The 27,020-nt window shown below is 43.4% G+C and overlaps 1 protein-coding gene across 1 annotated transcript in view; it reads right to left on the bottom strand.

Annotated features, from left to right (window-relative positions):
• LAPTM4B (lysosomal protein transmembrane 4 beta) overlaps positions 1–27,020 on the bottom strand; it is a 62,794-nt gene that overhangs the window by 33,587 nt on the left and 2,187 nt on the right. Inside the window, exons 2-4 of the mRNA XM_063327248.1 lie at positions 11,953–12,064; positions 4,910–4,983; positions 4,142–4,264 (exon numbers count right to left, since the gene is read on the bottom strand). Of these exons, the coding sequence (XP_063183318.1) occupies positions 4,142–4,264; positions 4,910–4,983; positions 11,953–12,064 (309 nt within the window). The remainder of the gene's footprint in view (positions 1–4,141; positions 4,265–4,909; positions 4,984–11,952; positions 12,065–27,020) is intronic.

Genomic DNA, 27,020 nt, shown 5'->3' with positions numbered 1-27,020 from the left:
CATTTCAAATGCTAGATTTGTAACATCTACTTATTTTATATAACCCTTCATGCCGAGATGCTCTTGCAATTTATGGGAATTAAGTGGCACACCTGTGTGCGACTGGGTATTAAAAGGCAACATGAAGTTTCCAAAGACACTTGTGCCTCTGAAAGAAGCAGCCAGTATAGGCTGACATTACCAAATACCCTGTGAACACAATGCTCTCTATTTTACAATCGCAACACTTTCAGCTAGGGCTCTGCCTAGCCTATTGATGGGTGCTCATTTATTATCCTGCTAAAAGTACATGGAGGGTTTCACAGGAGCTTGCAACTCATCACTGGTAGACTGAAATCTGGCAGACGTGCACCGAAGTGAAGGGATAACATAATTCCAGATACTAGCGTAGGGAAGTAGAAATGGTTAAAAACATGGGGTTTTCACCTTAGAGCAAGAAAAAAATGTTCTGAGACTGCCAAATATATTCCATTACCTAATGCATACCTTCTTCCAGATATTCAATAATGGATATGAAGAACAATTGGGATTTTTCATTTCCCTTATGGACCTGTGCTCCCTAAAATATTATTCCCCAAATTCAAAGCCATTTTAGAGGACCAAAAGCTGTAAGAATGCCAAGAAGAAACACAGTCCCCTTGCTTGCTTTCTGCCTATCTTGGCAGACCTCTGCGAAGGGGGTGAGGGCAAGATGACTTTAGAACTTATTTATAAATCATCAGGAGGGATCACACCCAAGTGGCATGACTCAGGTCTCACCTACAGGGACAAAGGTATTAACTTCAGTCTTGTTCTAAACATGCTGTTTGAGATGACAAACCTGTTTAACATGAGTATTATTAAAAGCCAGGGAAACAGGTCTGTGGGTAGAAGCTTGTTTAACAATATCTGAGTGCTGGCACTGCACTGATGGCATAATAGCAAAAAATTTCAAAAGCTTGATTTTAGTTTCATGGCGCCGTGTGTCTGAGTATCTGACACCAGTGGATGTGATCTTCACCTCTCCCTTTTGCTTTTGCCCCCTCAGACAGAGTGTATTTGCTCTGAACCAAATACAACAACCTTTTGCCAACTGGTGTGGCCCTTCGGGGTAAGGGTACGAGGGGTTCCTGCTGAGCCTCTTGTGCTTGGGACCACCGCTAAGACACAGGAGGCATAAACAGCCTCAAAGCTGATGCAGCAGAACAGCTTCAAAACTGCTTCAAAACTTTGTCGAACAGGTGACATTAACTGTGCAAAGTTCATCACAGCTCTTGCTAGTTTTTGCCAATCACTAATCTCCACTGTGAGTGACAAAACAGAAATGACTCCTTCTTTCTAAATGAACTTAATTTGGACTAGATTTTAGCTGCTCATTATCATTATGCCTCTCATCTAACTTAAACAACCTTTAAATACCTCATTATTCTGCATATGAAAACTCTAACGGCATCACCTCTTGGTCTCATTTCTTGGTAAATGAAGCAGGAAAAGCCGATTGTCTCTCATCACGCTACAACGTATCCAGCTTTTTGGAAGAACTTTTCTGCATGTTTTTGGACTTTTAAGCATTGTTCTTTATACCCATAAACAGACAGATGAAATCTAGTCACCACCCCAGAAGGGAAGTGTCCTCTCCGTTATTGTTCATTGCTGTTTTTTTCTGTCCACAAAGCCCATGAGCAGTTCTGGGGAACAGCAAAAAACCCGGGGACCCTTCTTTTGGCACTTGGTTCCCTAGACTGCTTACAGGGTCACTGCATCCCAGGTACAGTTGCCATACTGTATGCTCATTTATATTCCTCTTTTTTTTAACTTTTTTTTTTCGCTTAGCAACGTAGCACACATTAATGACTGAACTCAGGCTCTCAGTCAGTCTAGCTCACACTGATTAATGGCTCTGTCCTTAGTGTTATTTACTTCTTCATTAGTCTCTGTGTCAGCCACAGGTTTTATTAGAAGTGATTTTGCTGGGAAAAGGCACAAGCACTGCTTCTGGGAAATGCAGAGACGTGCTCACTTTGGGCAATAGGGTCTTTCAGAGGATGACACAGAATAGCTCCTGCTCACAACCTCCCACTAGAGGACTTGATCCCTCTATATAGTGAGACTGGGGAAGCTCTCCCAAGGCTGACGTTAGCCTTTGTGAATGGCCTGTTGAGTACCAAGGTTATTAATGGAAGTCAAAAAGAGCATAAGACCTAGTGCTGATTCCGGGAGACCTTCCTCTGCCCAAAATAGAAACTCATTGGCAGATGGTTGGCTTGACCACGACCCTTTGGAGACTGACAGCTACCCTCTCCTAATCCATTTGATACATCCTTTATCGATCTAGCGCTTTATTGTTGCTCTGAGCATCACATTGCGAAGTCAAACATCTTACAAAAGTCTATTGTGCCCCTGCACCTCTTTATTGACGAAGCCAGTAATCCTGTCAGTGAAAGAAAATGAGTTTGCCTGCAGGACTGATTTTCGTGAAACTGTGCTGGCAGCCATTACTCATATTCCTCTGGTCTAATCCTTTATCAATTGACTCTCGTCTCAGGACTTCTGTTATTCTGCTTGGTAGCAATGTCAGGCTAATCAGCCTATAATTATCCCGGAAATCCCCCTTGCCCTTTTGAGCACTGACAGTTTAGCACTCCTGAAGTCTTGCGACATTTCGTTACCAGTCCGGAAAATGATTTACAACAGCAAGACAAAGATGTGTGCGACTAGAGGCTTTAATGCTCCAGAGCAGCAAGGCGGCTCACAAACTGCTCTGCTGCACCATTCCCAACACCTTCCAAAGTCTGCTCCTTGTATTTCTGCTACGGAAGGGACTATGGTTTTTTACCTGCAGGAACGACAGTGATGTTTCAGCAGACATTTTGAGAGAGTTAGCTGCTCTTTGCCCTCCTGGTGAGCCAGCTCCATGTGGCACCCGGTTTTCAGCAGAAGAGCTGGGGCTTTTCATTGCGCAGCTCCCAGCCTGCTCCCCTCACCTTCTCGCACAGTGACCCAGGCTGAGTAAAACCTGGTGGCGACTGATGCTTTGGGAAGGGGGGGACTTCCTGCAGCCACACAGACGCTTGTGCTGCCACAAGAGCGGGGCTGGCAGCGATGCAGGAGCGAGGGACTGCAGGGGAAGGACGGGCAGGAGGGCTCCAGCCAGCAGCAGTGCCAGCTACAAGCACTCGCCAAGCCATGGCCATAATTTGCTCTTTTCCACTCATATCTCTGAGAACCTCTTGAATTATTCCTCTGCTTCTCTTCCAGTGTAGCATCAGCTGTGAATGCTGGCGGGTGTTAAATAAGGCAAAGGATAACAGGCCCCTGATGCATCCCAGCTCTCGCTGGCTTGACAGATTGCCTCTTCCCGCAGATTTGTGTGGCTACTTATCTGCCTGCTGTTTCTCATTACCTGTTATTTATACTGCCCTAGCTAGTTTTCCATCCACATAACAAAGTTCACAGCCAAGCTAATCTGTATTCAGGTTCTTAAGGCAGATTTTCAGATGCGGCAGCAGCGTTTGCTTCTCCCAGAGCTCTGCAACTCCACCTGAACCTTGTCAGACAGGGCACATGGTCCTGCGATGGCACAGGGTGATGGGCTCTTGTCTTTGCTGTAGGTGGTTGCAATCACATCCTGTAAGCTTGCACAATACGGGCTATGTGTGTTTGGCCAAAGTAGACCGTGGCAAGAAGGCAGCCTCTAATTGTCCCTAAGACACAATATTTTCTAGCAAAGATAAACCTACCTTGAATAAAAACTCCTGCCTAATGAAATCTGTGTTAATGCCACCAAATAAGTTAAAAGGAGCAACAAAACATCCTTGAAATAGCAGCAAAAATAAGCCACTGGATATGAATACATTAACTCTGAATCCAAGAGCAGTTACTTATTATCTATGTCTTGCAATAAAAGTCTCATTCCAAATGAAGTAGTGCTGAGAGCTTCCACAACATTGCAAAACACCAGAGCTCTACACAAATATTGGAATAAGTTAGCAATGTAACCTTGCAAGGGTGTTGAACACAGACTAGCAAAGACTGAGAGGACTTTTCAAGGACTTCAGTCAATAGGAAGTCCGCAATAAACCATTGGCTAGAAAGACAGGACAAACAGTGCACCTTGCACAGTTTTTTTCCCCCAAAGGCTTGTGAACATCCAGTGATTTACCAGTTGGCGGAGGTAGTCCTGAATTGTGCTGGGATAGACAAGTACACTGATGGCAACCAACGTGTTGAGAGCAAAGTCAAAGATCTGGTAACAGAAGAAAGGGATGATCCAAGCTGCATGTTGCTAAAAAGGAAACACATTAAAAACTCATCAGCCACAAGTTAAAATAGAAGGATATATGTCTTTCTGCACTAAAATATAAGGAATATTGGACAGAATGCATTACATTTCATGAAGCCATAAGAGAAAAGAATTTGTTAAACCAGCTAAAAGAAATATGACGTTCAGTCAAAAGGGTTGGCCGAGCCAGCTTGGCTGCTGAACGGCAGTAATATGCGTGGTGTAAGTCCCAAGACTTGTTATACTGGGACATTTAGAAACCACATTACAGTTATTTTTCCCCTAATTAATAGGATTAATATTGCAAAAAACCACAGGCTTGGGAGATGAATGGGAAAAAAATCCCCTTAATTTTGGTAGGAACAAGATTTAGTTGCCTGAATTCATGGTTTGCCCAGAGCGTACTCATATTTGAAACTGCAGTCAGTCAACACAACCGGGCAGTCTTCCTGCCTGCAGCACGGGGCCGTGGGGTACCACTCATCTAAGCAATCACTTCTGCTGCCTCTTGGACATTTTTGTTTTCCCCTCTCAGTTTTCAGCTAAGCAACTAAACAAGAAATTGCTAGAAAGCAATTTTCTTAATTTTGTTTCTACGGGATTGTATCGTTCACTTAATTCTTGTCTTGACCGAATATAATGGATTACCTTATACGCGCCGTATGTAGCCATTGCACAGATCAGAATCATAAGAAGAGAAATTGCTGTGGCAATGCACATATCTGGAAGAGAAACACAAAATGATTGCTTACAAATTCAGAGATTGGTTCAGTTATTTTGCCATCTACCTCGTGCAGAACATCTCAAAGGGCAGGGTGGGAAGTGGGTGGAAATGGGCTCGGGTGCATCATTCAGCCATTGCTGGAGGAAATCTCTGGGTCTTGTGGGAAACCTCCTAAATATGAGAAGCACAGACAGTGATTACAGCGTTCAAACCTCTGCAGCCTCTATGAGGCAGTTGATACACCATGAATGGTTTAATTTTTCTGAGGTTTTTCAAAAATCAGAAGCAGTCTTGACAAGAAGACTATTTTGCTGGTGATAATGACATCTATACTCAGAAAGTGTCTGCTTTTCTGCACTACAGATTGTTTTTGCACTAATAGCTGCTCACTATTGCTCACATATCTCTCAAAACTCCGGAAAAGGAGAAATGAATTTTTAAAAGCAAAACTGGCAGGTAGAGGCATCTTAGAGCAGAAATAACATCTTGGAAATTTTCATTTCAACCAAGAATACTACAGAGATATAACGTTTATTAATGAGTATATTAACTGTCAGGAAAGGTGAAGTAGTAATTGAAGGAAAATATTCTTTAAGGTTTTGATTGGAGTAATTACAGAACTCCTATCTTTTTCTTCTATTGCCGCTCAGATTTCAAATAACTTTTCATTGGATTTAAGGAGTTCCTAAGCCACATACAGCTGGAGGGAGACCCTGGGGGAAAAAATTACATATGTTTGGTCTTTTTGTATACATCTCCCATTACAGGCCACAGTCAGGATATCAGAAGTGTATTTCTGAGCCTGACCTTATAGTGCATTTGGGAGCGCAACTGAAGTTTACAACTACTTTTCTGAGGCTAAGCCAGTGCACAAAGAGGAGAGAGGACATGAAGTATATAGGACATCCCACCTCTGTCTGTGTCTGTGAGGTACCTGCTGATCGCATTGCTGTCATCAAGTGCATTTAAACTACCTGCCTTGATGAGACATTTGGCGGACTTGAGACACACAAATACATGACAGTGTTCAAGCTCTTCACTACCCATCACTGCTTGACTTTGGAGGCACTCAAAATGTGAAGATGCCTCCATCTGATCACAGAGTTGCCACAGCATCTAACTCAGCATGTGATGAAGAGCATCCCACAGCATGGGACAGTCCCTCCACCTCCCTGGCTGCATCAAAATGAGGTTCTGGGTAGGTGCCCTGGAGCCTGCATCAAAGTCCCTGAAAGGTCCTGATCGGGTAGCTGTTGACAGGTCTCACCTACCACCACCAGGCAGCAGTGCCGGTTCACCCTGGTCATGGCTGAAAAGGAAGGACAGACACTAAATCTTGTCTGTCATATTTTCCAGTCTACAATTATGATCATCCATGTAGAAGACAAAGGACCCAGTCCTTGATCCTCATCTACCTGAGGGAACAGAGGAACTTGATACTTGCGAAGCTTGTGGAAAAATGATCAAGCAGTGGCTGTTGCTGGCTGGTGAGGGCATGTCCAGAGGGTGCTTATGTACACTGGGATACAGGCTCCTTGTGTGCTGTGCCTACCAACAGCAGGATCAAGGACTTAGGAACCTAGGTCTCCCCTTTTCCAGGACACTGCCTGTGTCCTGGCTTTCAGAACTCTTGCCCTCTCTCTCTTGGCCCCAGATTTTGTCCTTGTGATTGCACAAGGACTCAAATGCAACCAAAGAAGCCCTGTTGCAGGCTACTTCCTGATTTAGTGAATGGGTCCCCTTTTCTGGGCACTTGGAGGAACACATTTAAACCACTGTAGTCTGATGAGGGCCTGGAGTCCAGATGTTCTTACCCACAATGCAAGTGCTTGCATCTTTGTCTTATTGTCAAAATAAGCAGGTCTCAGCCAGGAGAGGCACCAGCACTCAGCTCACTGCTTCCTAGCCAGTGGCTTTATGCATCTCGGCTTGTGGGCACTTGGAAATACCATCAGGAGGTAGCAGGAGGTAATTCAGGAAGGGGTGACATCTCAGTGCATCCCAAATTGCTCTTCATCCCAAATTGCTCTTCAGAGGCACCTCCTTCTCCTCTTTGACTGCGTAGAGAATCTGGACGTCCACCACAGACGACTGAGCTGCATTGCCATGACCAGTCTCCAGCTTTTTAGGAGCTGTAAGGCTGTGCCATGCCTGTTAGAGGTGATCCGAATTCTGCCCTCAAGAGGAAGAAGCACCCACAAAACAAACCTTTACTAATAAAAGGTACTGCAGGCTCTTCAGACATTCTTAATTGTGTGGCCATTTACTCCGGCTGCCCACATACATCCTGTGAAATTGAAATGATTTTGAATAGACCAGGTACAATCGAGGTAATGAAAGAAAAGGAGAAGTGGAAATGGCTGCCTGTAGCCACTAACCACAATTGAACCTCTTGTAAAAGAGTTTCTTGGATCTATATTTTTATTTTAACCCTCAGTTTGAAGGCACTGCTCATGTATTTGTTCTGTCTGTTCTTAGTGCCAGTCACCTACTCCCTGTATCCAAGGGGAAGCTGCTGTCATTGTCATTTGCAGCAGATGCAGCAGTCACAGGCCTCGCTTTGCTGGTCACCACAGCAGTACTGGTTCAGAGCCAGAGCTTAGCAAACTGCGATAAACTTGACATTGAAGTTCTGGTCTGACCCACTCGTACTCCCCGTCTCCCGTGTCTCTCTAGCTGTGCTTCGCCGTGCCAAGTCCTAGTTGGCTCAAGCTGGTTCTTTCTCATTTAAGGCTTCATTGGGTTTTTTGAGATGTGTCGGCTTCAATTAATCAGCATGAAACTAGATATGTAGCACATTAAATGAGAAGCTAAGAGTGTGTGAATTTTTTTCCAGCCATGCTGTACTTTGCGTGTCATCCGTGGCTAGAAGGGCTGTGCTTGGACCAATGCGGTGGTTACACAGCCTATTGTCCTAGACGGCTTTTTGAGTTTTCTGCTTGAGTTTAAAGAAAGCAGTTGGGTTTTTTTCCTGTTATACCTTGCAGTGAGGTCCTACCTTCCTGCTGCACTGGGGACAAGGTTCTGGGGCTGGGCAGAGCTCCTGCCATGGGGTGCTTGCGTGCACAGCAAGCTCTGCAGCTGGAGCTCCCTCGAACCCATCTCACAAGTATTTCCTTGCCTTGCCCTCTCCTCTCGCAGAGGAGGCTGGTGGTGGGTGCTGCGGGGAGAGGGAGGAGGAGCCAGTGAGGCCAGTCCCTGAACCAGGACCTGTGTGGAATGATGGAGACCTCAAAATCCTCCAGCTCATCACCTGCCCCAGCCCTGGAGTTAATCGCTGGCTCTCAGCTCCAACAGCAAGGGCCAGAAAGCTGCTGATCAGCAGCCTGCAATCCTCAGGCAGTTTTGCCCACCCTCCTACCCTTATTTATGCAGCAGCCTGGGCTCCTTACTGCCAGCTAAGGATTACTGCCTCGCTCTCTCCTCCCAAGCTGCTTGTGCAAGCTCGGTGCCGCTGCTGCCAGCCACCGTGCAGCCTCCTGGGTCGCAGCCTGTGCCGCGGTGGCATTTTCTCTCCGGCAAAGGAAGGAGGCCAATGAGAAGGAAGGAGCTTTCTGCATCTTTGAGCCCAGCTCATTTACTCCAGAGGATAAGGCTAGAGGGGATGGTGCAGCCCTGAATATGCTATTCTGGGTCCGGGATCTAGTTTTTACCCCCTCCCTGTGCCATGGGGCTCATGCTACACGGGTGGCGTTGATGGATTGGGGCAGGAAGGGTGTCTGCTCTACCACTCCCACTTACCCCCCAACAGAAGTCCAAGCCTGCTGTGTGTAGATTTCTCTATTAAAATTTTTCTATTTGAACTAATCTTTTTAAGTCCTGGATGCATGTCACGTATGACAGAGAGACCATCCATCACATTATCCTGCCCTGCCCTGAGACCTCTGCTTGTCTCGTCTTCCCCTCCCAGGGCAGCGACACGGGCGGATTTTGGCCTGAGTTGCTGACATCGCTGTCAAAGTTCCCCTCAGTTTCTATAGGGCATACATAGGATTTCAGTCCCTGTGGCTTATGAAGTACCACGCACATCTGTGACACTGTGAAGGCAGTAAATAAAACCAAGCAACACTCGCTGCTCGTTTGGGCTGTTGACCTGTCAGGACTGTGGTCTGTGTATCTAGAGAAGCTGAGCAGGGGGTTCAGGTGAAACACTCCATGAACTCAAAATGATTTATAGGGTTTTTCCATCTCCTATGTAGAGATTATTAGTCTTCTAACAGCAGCAGTATTACATTGGGCAGCTCACGCGTTTTTAATTTTTCCTAGTGCAGCTTCTAGTTCATGAACTCCCTCGGGCCCTAAGGAAATAATAAAGAGAAAGATGAGACTAAATGGGCTCAGCTGAATATCCAGCACAGGAGGATGCCCAGTGCTTTCCCCAGCTCCGAGGTGTATGTCTCGGAGAGACAGCCAAACCGCACACGCTGGTGTCTTCCAGTACCTCCATCTGCTGCATGGCAAGTCTTGGCAGCCTTTTTTCCCCCTTGTTTCCTTTTCTAGAATAGAAGGGAAAAGCTATAGCCTACAGCTTTTTCTAAGTGCTCAGGTAAATCCTTTCTCTGTTTAATCAAACAGGCATTTTGGAGCCTCTGGCAGTGCCCCGGGCACCACAGGAAATCCTGAAGCTAAGGCTGAGCAGCCATTCACGGAAGCACGGATGCTGCACCGGCATTTTCAAGCAGTTTGCACTAGACTGGCTCTGGCTCTGCAGGCGGCAGGCATTTTTCCCGCTGCTGGAACAGAAAATTGAAAATTCTCCATAAATCAGGCCAGAAATAAATATGAATACTAATATTGTGGGAATCCTGGTTTCTTGGAAGTCGAGAGAAATTTGTCATTAACTTCAGGCTGGCCATAATTCCACTGTTGTGACTCAGCTGATAAGTTTATTTCCAGCTGATATTTTCAGTTGTTTTATGAAAAAGCCTATTTGAGGAGGGAGGGAAAGGCAGTGACAATATTACATGCAAACTCTGTGTCTGCATTTTTTTTTTATTTTTAGCTATCAATAGGAGCATCGAAATAAGTAATAATGGCTACTGGTATTACCATCATTACTATTGATCAACACAAGTACATATAGATAACAACTTTGGGACTCTAATTAGGGCAAAAATTAATGTATCTTCCTGTATTTCATACACATGGTTTCACATCTAGGAATTTCAGCACATGCAGTTAACCTGGGAAACATTTCTTCAAAAAAGACAAATAAAAGTAGGACAAGAGACGAGCATGTGGAGGTTTGTCTGATGTTTTATCTCGTAAGAAAACATTTCTTTGGATTTGAACAAATACAGTCATACTTAAAGAAAAGAAGGAAAAAAAAATATCTCCTGCCAGCTATTTCCAGTAACTATAAAAGCCAGTAGCTTGATTGAGCTGCCTTTACTCAGTAACGTACTAAACCAGAGGGAGTCAAAGAATAAAAGGAGACATTAATTCAAACGTTCATTCGTAATTTAACTGCCTGTGAAATGTTCCCTTTACTGAATGGAAATGAGGTCGCTTGGCCCACAAGCCATCCTTTTACAGTCTTGCAGGGTTCACTTCAGAAGCCTTGATAAAAAAAAAATACAGAAAATACAATTTTCAAGTGTAGATGGAAATCCCCAATGTACTTGATCTGACAGCTATTGCATTACAAAACAGAATTACTATTTTAAAGCCTTGGGCACTGGCAGGCCTCTGATGTCAGCTATATAAAACCACACTGACAGACAGTTATTACCAAGGTTAATCTCTGAGAATTAGGACAAGGCAGTCAGTTTTAATATGTCAGAATCAGCTAGGAGCCCATCTGTATCTACTACGGTCCTTACTTTCTTAAATCCAGTTATATAAAAAGATTTTTAGTGGGAAGTTGTAGGTGGTTTTTCAACGAAGACACAATAAAGTAGCAATTGCCCCTTATTATTAATTAAATGTAAACCCTTAAGGCATATCTGTGCTTAAGACCTTGTAGAAATAAGCATCCCCTAACTGATACGCAGCAGCTCTGACACACCATGGCTGCAATCATTTTTCTCACGTGTGGGGCTATTCCCTTTCTTACGGATGTTTTTGTTGACTTCAGCAGGAATGAGGAAATGACTCTGAGCCTTTTGCTGTGGGTGGGTGTGATTCTGAGCACCAGCGTAGCTAGCAGGAGACCTTGTTTAAGATTACTGTGAAAAATGTTGAATGCAACAATCTTGAGAGCAGAAGTGAAAATAAACAGACATTTTAATCGAAATCACATTGCGGGAAAACTTTTGTGGATAGGAATTAAATGGTTAAAGCAAATCAACAAACCAAACATCAACAAATAATTTGGAACAGTCGTGGAAGAAAGCAGCATTTGCAAAGGAGAGGTTTTTGCAGGAGACACAAATGGCCTGGCTCACCCTTCCCTGAAATTGTATTGAAGGTTTTCTATGGTGTCCTTTGGTGAGAGAAGGAAGCAGCCCTGTGTTATCACTGATACGCCTGTGACTATACAGCTAATATTTATACTTGCATCTATCACAACAGGTTTGTGCAAGTCATGCCATGTGCACATGAGGGGGTGTGTAAATATGTACAACTTGAATGAAGACACTCCGCCAGTTACATAAATAGCATTACGGGTTCTTGTGCCTGTGCAGGCAATTCGGGACGTGGTGCTGGGAGGCGCAGAGGCTCCATGTCTCCCTGTGTCTTGCAAAATCCCCCTGGGGCTTTCAGCATCGTGCTGAGGGATGACATCTCCATGGCAAGGCTTGGCTCTGCCCCTGCCGAGCCAGGACACAGCAGAGCAGATGGCTTGCTAATAAAAATATTAGTGTTATATATATTACTAACATTACTAATATTTATTACTAATAAAAATGCACCTGTAAGATAGCAAGGGGAAGCAATAACCAAAGGACAGTAATCAGTGAAATGATAGAAGAGTTACATAAACGCTGGAGCAAAGAGTGCTAGTTTTTAGGCAGTTTGTACTTACTGGCGTCATCCATAAATTCAAATTCACCTCCCAGTTCAGCACTGGTTAGGTGGTACTGGTCAGGGTCGGTGAGGGCGCTCAGCAGAATCAGCAATACCACCGAATTAATAATCTGCAGAGAGAAAAAAGGGAAAAGGGTCAGGCTGTGAAAGTAACCGTGAAAAACCTCTGGGCACCGTATACACACCACGGTCCCTGCCAACTATGGCAGAGGTTGTTTTCCAACTGTATAACTGTAGTATTTAACTAACACTGCAATTAGTTTCTCTGGACCCGAGTAAATAGGACGTATTTCTTCCCCGAGTGGCAGCAGGAAAATGAAACGAAACGTGGATTACCCCTTTTCGTTCTGACTCTCTCCCGCACCGTCAGAAAAGTTACCGCTGCTCTTTCAGATTATAAACCGTGTTAGCACACCCACTTCGGTTTGTTCTGTTGCAAAAACTAAAATCAATTAAAACCAATCATTTTGAGATTATTACAAATGAGTGCTGTAGTCAAGGACTATAGTAGTCAAGGCAGAGCTAGAATTGGGGACAGGCCCTGTGAAATGGCTAGGTGATCAAAGAGGGGCTGATTTGCTGGAAGAGGCTGAATTTTAAGAGGCCGTGAGTGATGAGCTGGTTTACATGAGCTATTAGACGAGGAGGTCTTTGAGGGGACCGGAGTAGGTGGCAACGTGAGCCTGATGTCTGATGCGCACATTCCTGTGTCATATGGCACCGATGGACATTCACATACCCTGAGGCCTTGGCTATGAAATGCAATGAGTGCATAAAATGCAAGGATATAGTATCAGGTGCTTCAGTAGAAGCAGGTTGCCAAGTATCAGCTATGAGAGGGGCACAGAGGTAGCCAAGAGCTATATTTTAAAACAAATCTGAGCAAAATGCTTGTATCGCTCTGAAGCGAAGAGGGCTAATTGCAGAAAAGAAGATTGCTCTGCATGAAATAATGCAGCCTGGCTAAAAGATTATTCTACAAAACTAGGAGGATAACTGATGAACAGGAGAACGGAGAGAAGAAAGCTGATGATAGAGTATGCTGGAAAAGATGGATTTTTATTGCTTTGCCTTTCACTTCGAAGTCACTCTAATCTGATCACAGGTTACCAACAGCAGCAAAAAGGTGTGGGAACAAAGGCTATTATAAGACCTAACAGACCAGAGAATTTCTTGGGTAAGATAAATGCTTTTTGATAGGCAAATTCCAACAAGTTTAGCTGATACCACATCTGTTAGCAATGATCTTTGAAAAACAGTTGAGAATAGATTGCGTTCACGGAATGGGGAAAGAACAAGCACAGGTTTTGCCGCTTCAAAGCAGGAAGGCCATGTAAAGAATTTCTAGCTAGATTGTGAGGTTTAAGAACAAAATAAATCCGAGAACAGGCAATCAAGCAGTCTCCCCATTAGCACTTCAAATTTGTATGGTCATAACCAACAATCACTATGGGCTTGTCAAGGACAAACGATAATTAATTCATCTTGTTTTCCTTCTCTGACAGGCGAAGAGGCCTTGTGGACAGGGAAAAAGCAGTAAATATCGTGTCTTTGCATCTTAGCAAGCCTTTTGACATTATGAGATTCTCATAAATGAGCTAGGAACACCGGGTTTGGTTGAAAGTGCAGGAAGGTGAGTGCATGGCCAGCTGAACAGTTGTAGTGAAAGAATAGTTGTCAAGGATTCGCAGCCAGCACAGTAGATAAATTAATCAGGGCTTTCCGGTATCATTGAAAGATTTGGGCTTTCAAGTCACTTGTGACTTATACCTTTCTTTAATTTTCAGACAATGCCAAGCTGTAAGCACTTTAGGAGATAAGATTAAAAAAGATTTTGACCAGTTATGGCAGAATTCAGACAACAGAGCACAATTCAGTACCTGCAAGCATAGAGCATCACTTTTGTGACAAAGTGGAGAAGAACAAGAGGAGAAATAACTGTAACAGTTCCTTAGAAAGTAGCCTGGGTATGACAGTCAATGAACTGAACATGACCCAGTGCCACCCCATGAGCTCATCTTTGCAGCTACATGGTGGTGGCCAGTACTGCTGAAACCTGGGTATTAGATGCACAAGTCATCCTCCGACTTGCCCTCCCCAGGGCCTCTGCAGAAAGGGCCCAGGTCAAAGTCCTTCTAAAATGTACCAAGAAAAACCCTGAGGAAGATCCTGCAACAGAACAGAGCGTGATCAGACATCTGGAAACTGTGACTGATAGGGAAAAAAATGGAGTTGTTTAGCAAGGAGAAGGTGGAGGGAGATGCTTTCAGTCTCTTACGTGCAGAAAGGCGAGGAAAAGGAGGCAACAGACTTTTCTCCAGATCCGCTGGGAGATGAGTAAAGTAACAGATTTAAATTACAGCAAAAGGAAATTTAGGTTAGGCAGCTTGCTGAACAATAAGAACAATCAGACAGCAGAAGAGATTGTCTGGAGGGGGTTAGAGATCTTCATTACCGCATTTTTTCATAGAACAGTTCAACAGCTTTGTGTCAGGAATGCTGTAGCCATAGATGGTCTTGTCCTGGTTTGAAGACAGATCAGACGACTGTCAAGATTCAAAGTTACATTCTATATACCCTACTAATTTTTCACATGATGTATAGCTTTATATTGCAATCCAGTTCTTGCCTGATCTTCCTTTTCAGGAGGCTAGAGGATGCCAGTAATAAACATGTTACTTAAGAAGAGTACTCAAAATAACCAAGCAATCAGAAACTATAAGCGTATACAGTGTTGCTATTTTAAAGGCATACAAGTTTAATCTTTTGTACAGATATAGTCAGGAAGATTCATAAAATATTGACCTGGGCACTCTAATTTCTCCATACGGACATGTCCAGATTCAGATTACGTGTTTGTCAGCATTGCCTTTAAGTCTCTGTGTAAGACACAGATTGTGTTTGCCTGATCTGAAGTCTGCTGCGGTCAGTAGGAATCTCTCTAATGCTCTTTACTGCATCACTTTTCTGTTCTACCAGGTTGTTCTCTTGAGATCCTCATAACGATCTCTGAGCCCCTTCCAACTGTGCTGTCAGCAGCACAAGTGAAATACACCATGTGTTTATTTGCTCACCCTCCTTCTCTGAGAAGAAATGTGTGCACAGTTGGGTGTATTGTATTTGTTAGGGTTTTTCTTTTGTTTTGAAAGCGATGTGACCGTTGAGTTTTGAAAAATGCTTTAATGCATAAATTTAACATGCCTAAAAACTTACTGATGTAGCATCTTCCAAGGACACATAATCAAGGACAAGAGCATTAAGTGATTCTCTGTTGATATATGCGGTTGGCATGAGAGTTGAAATCCCTGTTCTAGGAAAAGCAAAGGAGATTTTCCTGCTCTCTCAATAAGGCCAAGATTTCCTTCAAGGTGTTTTACATTCCTTCAGCAGCAAATAATGTAACAACTAATTAACAATGCTTAGGAAGCATACCCGTTATGCAAGGTTTCAGCAAACAACTAAGCCCTACACGTTCCCAATGAGACACGTCATTCTCCGTTTATGGATAGGGAAACAGAAAAACGTTCATGAACATGCAGCAGGGTGGTGTTAAGTGGTAAGAATAAAATGCAAGATTTTGCACTATCAAGTCAGAACTATGACCACCGGGTCCTGCTGCTACCCAGTTAGAGGAGAGGAGCCCCAGGGCCACCAACAGGCCTTAGTGGCCCTGCCACCCTCACCTTGGGCCTCCCCACACCCTGCCCATGGCGCAGGACCCCATTTCAGCTCAGTCTGGGGTCTTCAGTCCCGGCGCCAGGGGCACCACAGGAGTGCTGGTCTCCAGCCATGCTTCCTGGATGGACCCCTTGAATGCGTGTTGTAGCTTCTCTCTAGTTGTGTCCCTGGTCTTATCCCCTTTTGTTCCTGGTTGGGGTGACTAGATGGCCCCTGGCTCTGCTTCATCACCTGCCACGTTGGGGGCTGTTGATGGACCCTCATTATCAGCCCTCAGTTCTGCACCTGGCCTCAGCCCCTGCAGGATGGTGCCCAGAGTGCCCTAATGAGAGACTGGACAAAGATCCCGCAGAAAGTCCTAGAAATACCCAGGTATTTCTTACCCTGATACAGAAATAAACTAATCATTTAAAAAATCCTCAAATCTTGCTTCTCTGGCATCCAGATGGGATACATCCACCTTCTCACCAATGTCGAGGAGGAAAATAGCTCTGCTTTGTGGAATTAATGAAATGTATAATCAAAAGGGGAAAACAGGAAATATTACGGAGGAGATAGCTGGTCCAAATATCAGAGCATTACTTGGATTTCCTGCTCTGGGCTTACAAAACACAATTTCAGATTGGAGTAGAAGATTTTTTAAACAGCAACAACTGTGTGAGAGAAGGTGCACGCAGGCACGAGGGAGAAAGGCGGGATGTGCTGAGACTAGGGCCGGCACCGCCAGCCACTGCTGCTGCTTCCATCTGTACCCTGATAAAGAACCAGCAGTTTATGTGTGATGTGAGGCAGCTCTTCTAGAGGGAACGTGCAGCGTTTAGGATGCAAGGAAGCAACCCCATGTCTTCCACAGACAGCACCCAGCGTTTAGAAACTACGTCATGCGCTAAAATTTCAGACCTCTGCCACCAATGAGTGAGTTGCCGCCTTTTCCCATCATTTGTTCCAGAGACCAGCAATGAACTGTGGTGACCCATGGAGATAAAATGCAGGGGAGGGAAGGTGTCAGGAACCACTGCATCAACAGGTGATGAGAAAATGAGTACCGCTATAATTTCAGACCCTTCACAGAAGTGCAGCTGCATGATATCTATCCCAGCTCGTCTAAAATAAAATTAATTCCAGTAGGTCCTAAGAGCATGTCGTTAACACAGATCTTTTGCTGGTTCCTAACTCAAGCAGACAGAGAAATGCCCAAGCCAGCAACTTACATAGATGTCTGTAAATACTAAAAGAATTTTCAGGAGTTACAATGGCTTAAGTTGCCCCTGCTCTCCTCCAGCTTACAGTCAAGTGTTGGAATAAAATTGCTCTGATAAAGGAGTTTAGAATCATAGAATGGTTTAGGTTGGATAGGACCTTAAAAATCAGCTAGTTCCAACCCGCCCTGCCATGGGCAGGGATGCCACCCACTAGACCAGGTTGCTGATAGAAGAGAAAATATTAAGCTTACATTAACTTGATACACTGCATTAAAAATACGCCAGTGTTTCTACTGAAGTCCACAGGGTCCCCTCTATAAATAGTCTACTACAGTTCTCCCAAGACTTTCTAATGCAGTGAAGAGAGGTCCTTATATTTATAGGAAAAAGGTAAGAAACGCCCCTAGATTTATTTATATTGAGGGTTCAATTTATAACTGAATCCATGCATGTAACCGTCTGGCTGCTGTCTATGCGGCGAAAGATGTGCACACACTGTTAATTCTGGGTCTGTTTTCAGCCTCACTGAACTCAAGAGAGATCCACTTAAGCACGCTCCTTAAATCTCTGCGCTGGCGGAGCACTAAGTCACTGCCTGTGCTCCCTGTCGGGGACCCTTTACAGTTCCAGAGAGATGTTTTAATGGCAGTGAACATCGCGCTAACACTTGGGTATAAATCCCCCATACTTTTCAATGAGGGGAGAAAACCAGAAAACTGCGAAGAGAAGCTTTGTTTTTGTAGAAAATAATGAAAAAAATAGATTTGATGAAAACACAGTCATTCTGGGTAAACCCCCCCCCCCCGTTTTCTGTAATCTGTATCAGCGAATTATAATACTGGGATTGATAGAGGCAGCTAGTAGTTTACATCGTCACTGTAACTACTCTGTAACTTCACTGTAGTTTACTCTATAGCCTGAGATGGTATGAGCTGCCAGATGAAAGAGGAGATGACGTTTCTGAACAAAAATGGGTTTTTGTTCAGAACAACAAATAACAGCAGATTTCTCTGAGGACTTTGGAGAGTGAGCCACCTCAGGGTGTTGCTGACCAAGGCTCCTAAACCTTAGCCAGGCTTTGAACTGGCGCATGCAATTCTAGCATATTTTTAAAAACCCACAAAACTGGCAGGATTTAGTTTGTTGCCCTCTACAGACATATTATTGGAGCAAGTCACCGATGACATTAATTTTGCTAGTATGGATTCCTAAATGGTATTAATAAAACTGAAGAAAGTTTCGAGCAAAACCACATACCCTGCATCCCCCTTCCAAAAACTCAAGGTAAGTTTATGACTCTAGGTGTTTGTTTCCTATAGAAACAAAACCCCAATCTTAAACTGTTTTGCTCCTTGAAACTAAACAGCTGAAGTCTGTAAGTATTTTAGAATATTTGGGTATTTGAAATCAGTATCACTGTTAGGAAAAGTAAGAACGTATGGAAAATATATAATTAAGGTAAGTCAACAACCTTAATTCTCTCCATCTACCTTCGCCTCCCCACTTGGCATGCTTTTTGCATTTTTCTTGCTTTTTTTCTTTAGCATGGAAGCAAGAACACTTTTCTTCATCAAGAGGCCAAAAGAACCCTACAAAAGGGAAAAAAGAAGTCAAGTTTAACTCAGTAGTTCAGGGTAGGTTTGTGCTGAGGCACCTTTCCCAAACTTCTTTTGTTGTCACTGATGACGAGTTAAAGTTTGTGCCCCGTACAGGCAGATTTTTCTATCTGTTCTCTCTCTCTCTCCCTGTTAGGCAAAGTATATTTTTTTTTCCTGAATTTTGATTAAAGAGGAAATGAGGTGGCAATTTTAGCAATTAAGGTTTTACAGCAGTCTGACTGCCATGGAGAGCAGGCAAACAATGTGAGAAGGAACGAGGTGTCCCCCCTGTGTGCCCAAGCTTCTTTACAGATCTCACGGCAACATTTTAGTCATCCTCCTCCGGGCACACAGAACCCAGGACCCACATCTGAGCACGTCACTGAGTGGCTCGAACTCCTAGGAAAGGAGGAGCAGGAGAACAGTGGCTGTCAGAGTAGATACCTCTCTCTTTTTTTCTGCTGTGTAAGCCTTCTGCCTCATGCTAATGAAAACGTGTCAGGTCTCCAACGCTGGGGGAAAAACTGCAGATGTTTTAGCGATGCACAAAATAGTGAATGGTCCAAGGAAGGGAACCCAGCTGCACTTAGTCGTCTTTTCACCCAATGAAACATAACAGTCTGAAGGGAAACAGAAAGATGACCACGTAGAGTTAAGTTAAAAGGGAATCCTTCACCCCTTTCACCAGTGAAACTCATTATCAGACATTATTACTGAAGCCAAAAGGCTGGAGGAGTACAGAAAACGATGAGCTGTTTATTCAGGAAACGCAAGTGCCTAGTCGTACTACAAAGCACCTTAAAACCAAAATATAGGCCTTCCTGCTTCAAGTTGTTGCCCAACCTTAAAATAATAGTAGAATAAAATAAAATGTCTCCCCTGCACGAGTCATTCTTTCTTACTTCTCTGTGTGGTTTCTTAAAGCACGTGTTTCCAGCTGCTACCTGAAATACTCCACTGGAATAGGGAGAGCATTAGTCAGATCAAAAGTAGCAATTAAGTTTTTATGTTCTTTAATCCGGAGAAGACAGGGTAGAGCTTGCAATTCCTGTTGCTTATTTTTCCATATTACTCCTGAGAATTCAAAGAATGATCCAGGGAGGCTCAGCCTGGCATATTACAGAGTACATACTATAGAGAGCATATAATAGAAAGCCGTGTAAAATATTTTAATCAGACTTTATATATAATCTCAACTTTTATTATTATAATGACACTAAGCACTGAACTTCAAAGGCTATGCTGATTAAATTGATATGGGAAGTCCAGCATAATTTATCAGCACTCTTCTATACAAATGACTCAACCACTGCCTCCTGCCAGCCTTTTAACAGTCCTAAAACCCAAACCACAAGAGGTCTGTCATTAATGAAATATGGTAATGACTAAATTTAAAGAAAAAAAAATTAGATGGGCAGACTGTGCAGGATGCACACTAGAGGTTTCTGCCTCCCTAGAGACAGAGTTTAATTTGTTATACACTTAATCTTAGTCCTTTCATGGTTTAAGGAAATAGGATGTTTGTATGCAAATTTATCAGTGGATTCTTTCTTACTTTTACATTGTATTTGAAGAAAGTTGAACCTGTATCTGAGCAGAGCCCTGAAAATGATTGCTGAGGTTTTCTGCCCAGCCCGGGGGAAATGTAATCATATACCCATGTTCAAGTTATGCCGTTGCCAGACCAACTCACAGTTTCTGCTAAAGCACATCTTGGTTCAGGATGCTGTGGAGAGCTAGCAAAGAATCGGTATGCATTAAAATCTTATTAGAAAAAGAGTTGTTCAGCTGGTCAGTTGGGATTTGCTTGGTTTCTGCATTTGTCCTTAACTGCCAAAAATGGATTTTTGAGACTTGCAGGTGACTGTGAAAGGTTGAGGGTGGACCCGCTAGAGTCTTGCTGTTGGTGTGAGCTGTGGCAGCTCCCCTGGGTCTGAAAACCTTAGTGTGGGCTCGTGACAGAGAATGGGGCAGTCAACGCAGCTGTAACTGAGGACCTGGGCTGGATTGCCCAAGGCAGCCGGCCCTGGCCAGCAGCTACTGTGTCTTATCCACGCCAGCCCGTGATGCTGTCTGTGCTCAGACTCACCTCCAGCCTCTTTGGACATGTGTTACTGCGCTGGTGAGAGGAGTGTGCCCCAACTTTTGACATATGCCCACTGAATTGAAAGACACAACCGAAACACACCAAACCTTCCATAATTATCCTTGTGTGGTCACCACAGGCAATACCCACAGAAGCCATGCAAGGGACCAGGGCTGTCAGTAGCAAACTGCACCCTTGCATCCCTCCGCAACCCAAGGCAGGGATTTAGTTATGCGTGGAAGAAGCGGGCGCACCGCAAAGGATGGTACAGTGCAGATAGTAACGGAAATAGCAAACAACATGATCACATGTATCTGATCTGCCTGGGCACAGCTGTTTCACAGTTGGGAAATGCACCTCCACAAGGTGAAAATCTCCCACAAACCTGTGTTTCTGCCAAAAGCATTTGTCCTGTCTGTTTTAAGTAGCTTAATATATCTCCTGATGGAACAAGACCTTGCTCAGCACAAGCCAGCAATGAAATGAAAAACAGCCACAGCACTTTTAAAATCTCTTCTAAAGCAGAGGACTAGGATGACAGTAGTCAAGAGCTGACTGCAGACATCTGAAAGAGAGCGGACCCACAGGAGGTCCAGGAACAGCACACTAGGCTCAAGTCCAAACTATTTCTTTGGTGATGCCTTGCTGGCAGATGCACCACCTCAGATCAACCAGGAGGACTCTCTTGCCTCTTCGGCAACGAACACGGCTTTTTTTCTCTTCCTATTCTGCTCTTTGGAGATCTGGGGCTTGAAACCTGCAACCCAGCTGCAGAACGTCACAGAAACTCCCGTCCACGTTTTCAAGCCTTGGCCACTTTAAGCTTCCAGAGCTCTACAGTCAAAGCATGAACCCCACAGTAAAACCAGAGAAAAATAAAGCAATCAAGGAAATTAATTCCTGGCTATTTTGCAACATCCGTTCCATATGTCCAGGAATATATAAGACTAATTGCATTTTCACTGACGTCAGTCTAATCAACGATCAGTTTACGAAGCTTAATGTGTTCTCCTCTGGCTCACGAGGAGATACATATTAACCTTCAACAGAACTTCTAAACACATTTTACTTGATTAATGTAATACCTCCTCTCTTTCTATAAATATGTTCATGATTTTTGTATAAAAAACAAATGTAATTATAGCATACTGGACTCTTAATGGGTTTCTTCCCTTTAACGAGCATTTATGTAAACTTTGCTCCTCTTACAACAAACCATCTGTTTTCTCACTGGAAGGAGACAACTGTTCTTTGTAATCACAGTGAATTTATTATCCAATTGAAGCCCTTACCAAGAAAAAAAAAGGGTATTTTACAAAAGTTTTCTGAATTGATAACTGTGCCGATTAGAAGAGAGAACTGTGTCATTATCCTGGACAACTGATGCAGATTATCAGCTATAGTTGCAATGATTAATATACTCTGTGAAAAATCCTGTCATGGTATTTGGGGATATAAGAAAACTTGCAAGTGTAAGGAGATTAGAGCTTAAAGAAGTTATCAGAAATCCTTGTGTTGTGTTACAGACTAATAAACAGTTCAGTAAATGCATGGACTCTCCAAAAGATGCTTAGAAGAAATTTTAGCCCTCCAATGCCTTAAAAACTTCTTAAAACAAGAACATTAACAAGTACACTGATGTGCGACGGAGGACTGACAAAATGCTGTTTCTGCTCCTCTATGCAACACAGCAAATACCCAAACCTTGCTATTTTCACTCAGAACAGAAAGCACAAATACAACCTATGAATCCATCCTTTTTTCAGATAATCTTTCTGGCCTGTTCATGGATTGATTCTGTCACACCGAGGTGAGTGATTAGGGTCTTCACGAGCTGTCTTATTGATTGTATGATTCAAATTCCTCCCATATGGTACTTTATTTTGTAATTTAACTGAAGAGCCATTGAAACACGAACTGGATGAGGAGGGAAGGAGGTGGGATAAGGTCCTGCGCCACAACCTGGGTTTGCGCATGGTAGGAAGGAGTTATATAGGGAGTTCTCCAGAAGCCATTTTTGAAACAATTAATTGTTATGTTATTTACTACTGTCATTCTAGATAAGTTACTATAAGAACGTAGTTATTGAAATGGTCCTTCAGACAAGATATGTTTTGTTCATGGTAATGATCAGTGGTGGCCTTTATTCTTTGCTCTATCATGTCTAAAATTCATACATATATTTTCAGTTTCTTCAGAAAGTACCATGCAGGCCCTGAGCAGGTATTTGTGTGCAGGATCTGTCATTTACTTCCTGCTGGTCTTGAAGAAGATAATGAAATGGTTGCCATCCACTCCAAGAGCAAATACCCTCAGCCTCCTCTGATTCCAGTCTCAGTTGGATATTCAACATGTACATCAATCATACCGGGAAGCCTCTGAAAGTAGGATTCATTTTTTTTCTTTATTCATAGTGAATTCCAAGTACCCTCCCTACTCTCCTCAAAAGAAAGCACGTGCACAAAGCAGCAAGTCTCCAATGAGTTACTTGGGAATGCTACCACTATTTTTTCCAAGATCATAGAACCATAGAATGGTTCGGGTTGGAAGAGACCTTAAAGATCATCTAGTTCCACCCCCCCTGCCATGGGCAGGGACACCTCCCACCAGACCAGGCTGCTCAAAGCCCCATCCAGCCTGGCCTTGAACACTTACAGGGATGGGGCAGCCACAGCTTCCCTGGGCAACCTGTTCCAGTGTCTCACCATAGTGTCTCACCTCATAGTGAAAAATTTCTTCCTGATATCTCATCTAAATGTCAGCTGCTTTTTTTTTATTATTTTTTTTTAATTTATGAAAGGAAGTACCAAAAAGCTAATGATAAGTCCATAGACATGGCACTTGGGACATAAATATTTAGTTGCTGCTGCCATTTCCACTGCAAGAATCAGGATTCTCAATTGATTTCAGATCATATGCTGACACCTTCACCTGCCGGTGGAGAAATCTCCCCTGCGGCTGACACTCCATCTTCTACCAAGGGCTGGGAATTAGCCGTGTCATTGGCACCATCCAGCTCTTCCCTTTGAATATACTGCCCAGGTCTGGGCCATGGAGGGGCAATCACCTGGTGAACCCACAGCAAGCTCCGTTCTGCAAGACTTCTTTCCCCAGTGCTACCAGTATTGGACAATTAGTGGAAGGGATAAAGGCGGTGTTGCCTGCAGGATAACCTGACCCAACACCCATGCTAAATCACAGTGGCATGAGATGGGAAGAGACATCCCTGGCTGTTATGAAGGAATAGAGCCTTCAGTAAGCTGGCTGATCTACTATGACCATTCATATGTAGAAAAAGTTGTATATACTTTATTCTTAGCCAATTTCACTCTATGTAAAAACAAAGAAAGCTAGTTTTCTAAACAAAATACAAGGCCTCATACTTGTATCCATGCAAATTCCCACAACCTGGCACTGGGATAACAAAGTTTCCAAGTCCCTGTAACATCAGGCTTTCTAATGGTGCAATTTCTCCCCTCTTCACAATTTCAATTCTTTTTTCAGTTATCAGTATTTCCTGATTCTCGCAGCTTTGAAAAATAACTAATAGCTTTTTCTTTTCTTCGAATTTCTTTACTTTCCCTGAAAGGGCCTTTCCACCCTGTTCAAGGGACCCACAGTTAACAGCTCCTTGTTGCTGTGAGCAGTCTCAGACCCTCAAAAGTTGCAGGAGTGGGGACAGAGCAGCTTAGGAGGACCCCAGTGTAGGCATATTTTGTTTACATGAGCAGCCATGCTGGTCTCTACTCCCTGCCAAGTAAGCCAAGATTTCAGTCATCTTCTAGCTGGTATTTAAGCCCATTGCCATACATGCTATTTTGCATGGGGCTTGAAAAAGACAAGGGAGTAAGTGTGGCCCAGTCGCAAAATGTATACCTTAATTCTCTTTTTGACATAGGTTAAGTGCACTCTGCTGATGTCAGCAGGGTGTTCAACCTGTAAATCAGTGAGGCCATAGCAAGCAGTGATTTTCTTTTGCTTTACAGTATAAAATGGCCACTACTAGTACATTTTTTTCATCCATTAGCATTCAATCCTTTTATTAAAAAATGACTGGGGTGCAGACAGAAATTATGCACGCTTTCAACTGTATATTCAGAAAAATCCAGAACCGAAATGCCAGGACTAGCAATTCACACTGAGCTTTCCACAAATAGCAGCACAAATGTGGAAGCCACCCTGGCGAAAAGCTTTGGCTTGCTCTATTCGTGTCCTTACCACACGTCCTTCAGAGACAGCCGCACAACTCGCTCACTGCACGTTATAAAAGGCTCTCGGTCTTCCATTAGTTTTTATTTTTAGCCCCTCTCTGCTGGGCCCCAGGGAACACGGCGGGAGGCAGCGCTGAGCTGCGGGCAGTTCCGATGGTGGCTCCCGGGGGACTGATAGGACCATGGGGACACGGGGGAGGAGCAGCCCGTGCCTAGGACACTGCTGCAGCGAAGCAGGTAGTAGGTGGCACTGGGCACACATTCCTCAAAGAGGAAAGCTCCTTCTTTTAACTTACATTTTGAATTTTTTTTCCTGAAATGATGCCTTAAAGTTTCATCTTCCTCACTCCCAAGTCAATGGGAAATAATTCCCCTTGTCCCACATGGTGTCGGCGGAGCCTCAGGGTGTGCCCTTCTGTGTGTTGGGAGAATGGGAAATCCTTCCGTGACACTGTCAGCACATCTGATGTTGTTCCTTGTTTGTGTTTTAGATAAAGAAAGGGGAGTCCATTTACTGAGGAAGAAGACATGCTGTGTTTATAACTGCAGTTACCAATGGGGATGTTATTCTGACTCACCAGTACTGACTGGGTCACTTGGAACCGACAAAAATGCCGGCTTTCCCCTGGATTCCAGCACCCGGGGGAGATCAGAACTCAAGTTGTCTCATTCCAGCGGTGTCACTGCCTTCAACAGAACACCAATACAATTCTCTGGAACAAAACTAAGCTGCTGGAAGTGACTTTCTCGTTTTCCTTAATTTTTTTTTTTCAAAATATGACACTTGTAAGACTCTTATGCCCAAAAATGTTTCTGTGTTATTACTTGTGACCTCTGATTTCATGCTGTAATACAGAGAAGTGGAAAGTCCATGCCAGCGGGATAAAAAACAAAGATTACCTACCAGCCGAACCAAACTGGTCCTCAGGTTTTGAAATAAATATTAGCCCCCAGACAGCCATATTACCGCCACTTTAATCTTCAGCATAATGTTTGTATTCAACATTGCAGCACCTCCTGTTAAGCTTTTCTTCCCAAAGCAGCACATGAGTTCCTGAAGTGCAGGCTCTCCTGCAACCTGATTACATATTCTTTTCAGGAAATTTCCTCTGGCTGCTCCATCCTTTACAAGTTACTTTTTGCATTGAAGTGCCTCAGTGCTCTGTGCTAGTATGTGGATTGTATTAGGTATATTATATTGCAATATCATGCAATGCTGTATTAGATTAGATGCAGTAACTACGGCTCCACTAGGAGGAAAATACTGAAACACAGGAGCTGTAGAAACATTAGCATTCTGAGATCCATTATGTCCTAAAATAGAGCAAAGTTAAATATTTATTTCCCAGCTATTGATACTTTATGAGACCGTGGTAAGTGTCCGTGGCTGCTGGGTGTGTGTTGGAAGTCCGCACAGCGTTCCTTCCCCTTACCTACGTGGGAAAGTGCTCCCGTCATCCAGCCCTGGTGACTCCACCTGCACTCAGCTCCCCGCTCTCTCCACTATTCGTAGGATCCCAAACATCCCATTAAAACATTAAAACTGAAGAGCTAAAACACTGTCCCAGAGACATGCACTGTTTTTTTCACATTTACTCAGACATGAAATTCTGCCTCCTGAAATTATACTAACTCAAAACTGGTTCAACACATGAAAATGTTATTTTAAAAACCTACTAAAACTTTTAAGCTACTATTTTTTTCCTCCTTCAGAAGCCGCTACTCCTGAATCATTACATTCATAGTCATAGAATTAATAAAATTTGTACTTCATAGGTAGAGAGATATGAAAAAACAAGAAAAATATTCATTCTCTAGGGGGATGCTTTTTCCTCCTGTAAAGCATAATGGCAAAGAGTATACAGAATACATGTTGGCGTGGTGAAAAATCAAAGTGGCTTTTGTTTGAACTTTATTTGAGGTAATGCTCATAGCTCACCTGTGGTTTGGAATAGTGCAACCACCCATAATGCATGTAGAGAAAAAATTTGCTGCCAGGACAGCAACTATTTTTATGTAAACCCTCCATAGCACAGGGTGTCAAATCATAATTGTTCTTCTGAGACAAAACAATATTTTGTGTATGACTTTGTAAACCAGACCTTTCAACCAGGGTAGCTTCTTACTCAAGGAGCTACACCTTCCTTAATTCTTGCTTCCTAACTTTGCAAGCTAGCAAAAAGGTTTAGCTAGCAAAAAGATTTAGCATTTATTATCAATGTGCATCTAAATTTCTATTCTTAATAGTTAACCTTAAAAACCTAAATATTGGCAGTAAAGTAGAAAGCACA

This window comes from Chroicocephalus ridibundus, chromosome 2 (genome assembly GCF_963924245.1).
Source record: "Chroicocephalus ridibundus chromosome 2, bChrRid1.1, whole genome shotgun sequence".
Classification (NCBI taxonomy): Eukaryota; Metazoa; Chordata; class Aves; order Charadriiformes; family Laridae; genus Chroicocephalus; species Chroicocephalus ridibundus.
Note: the sequence above shows the minus strand (reverse complement) of the source record. Positions and strands in the feature narration are given on the sequence as shown.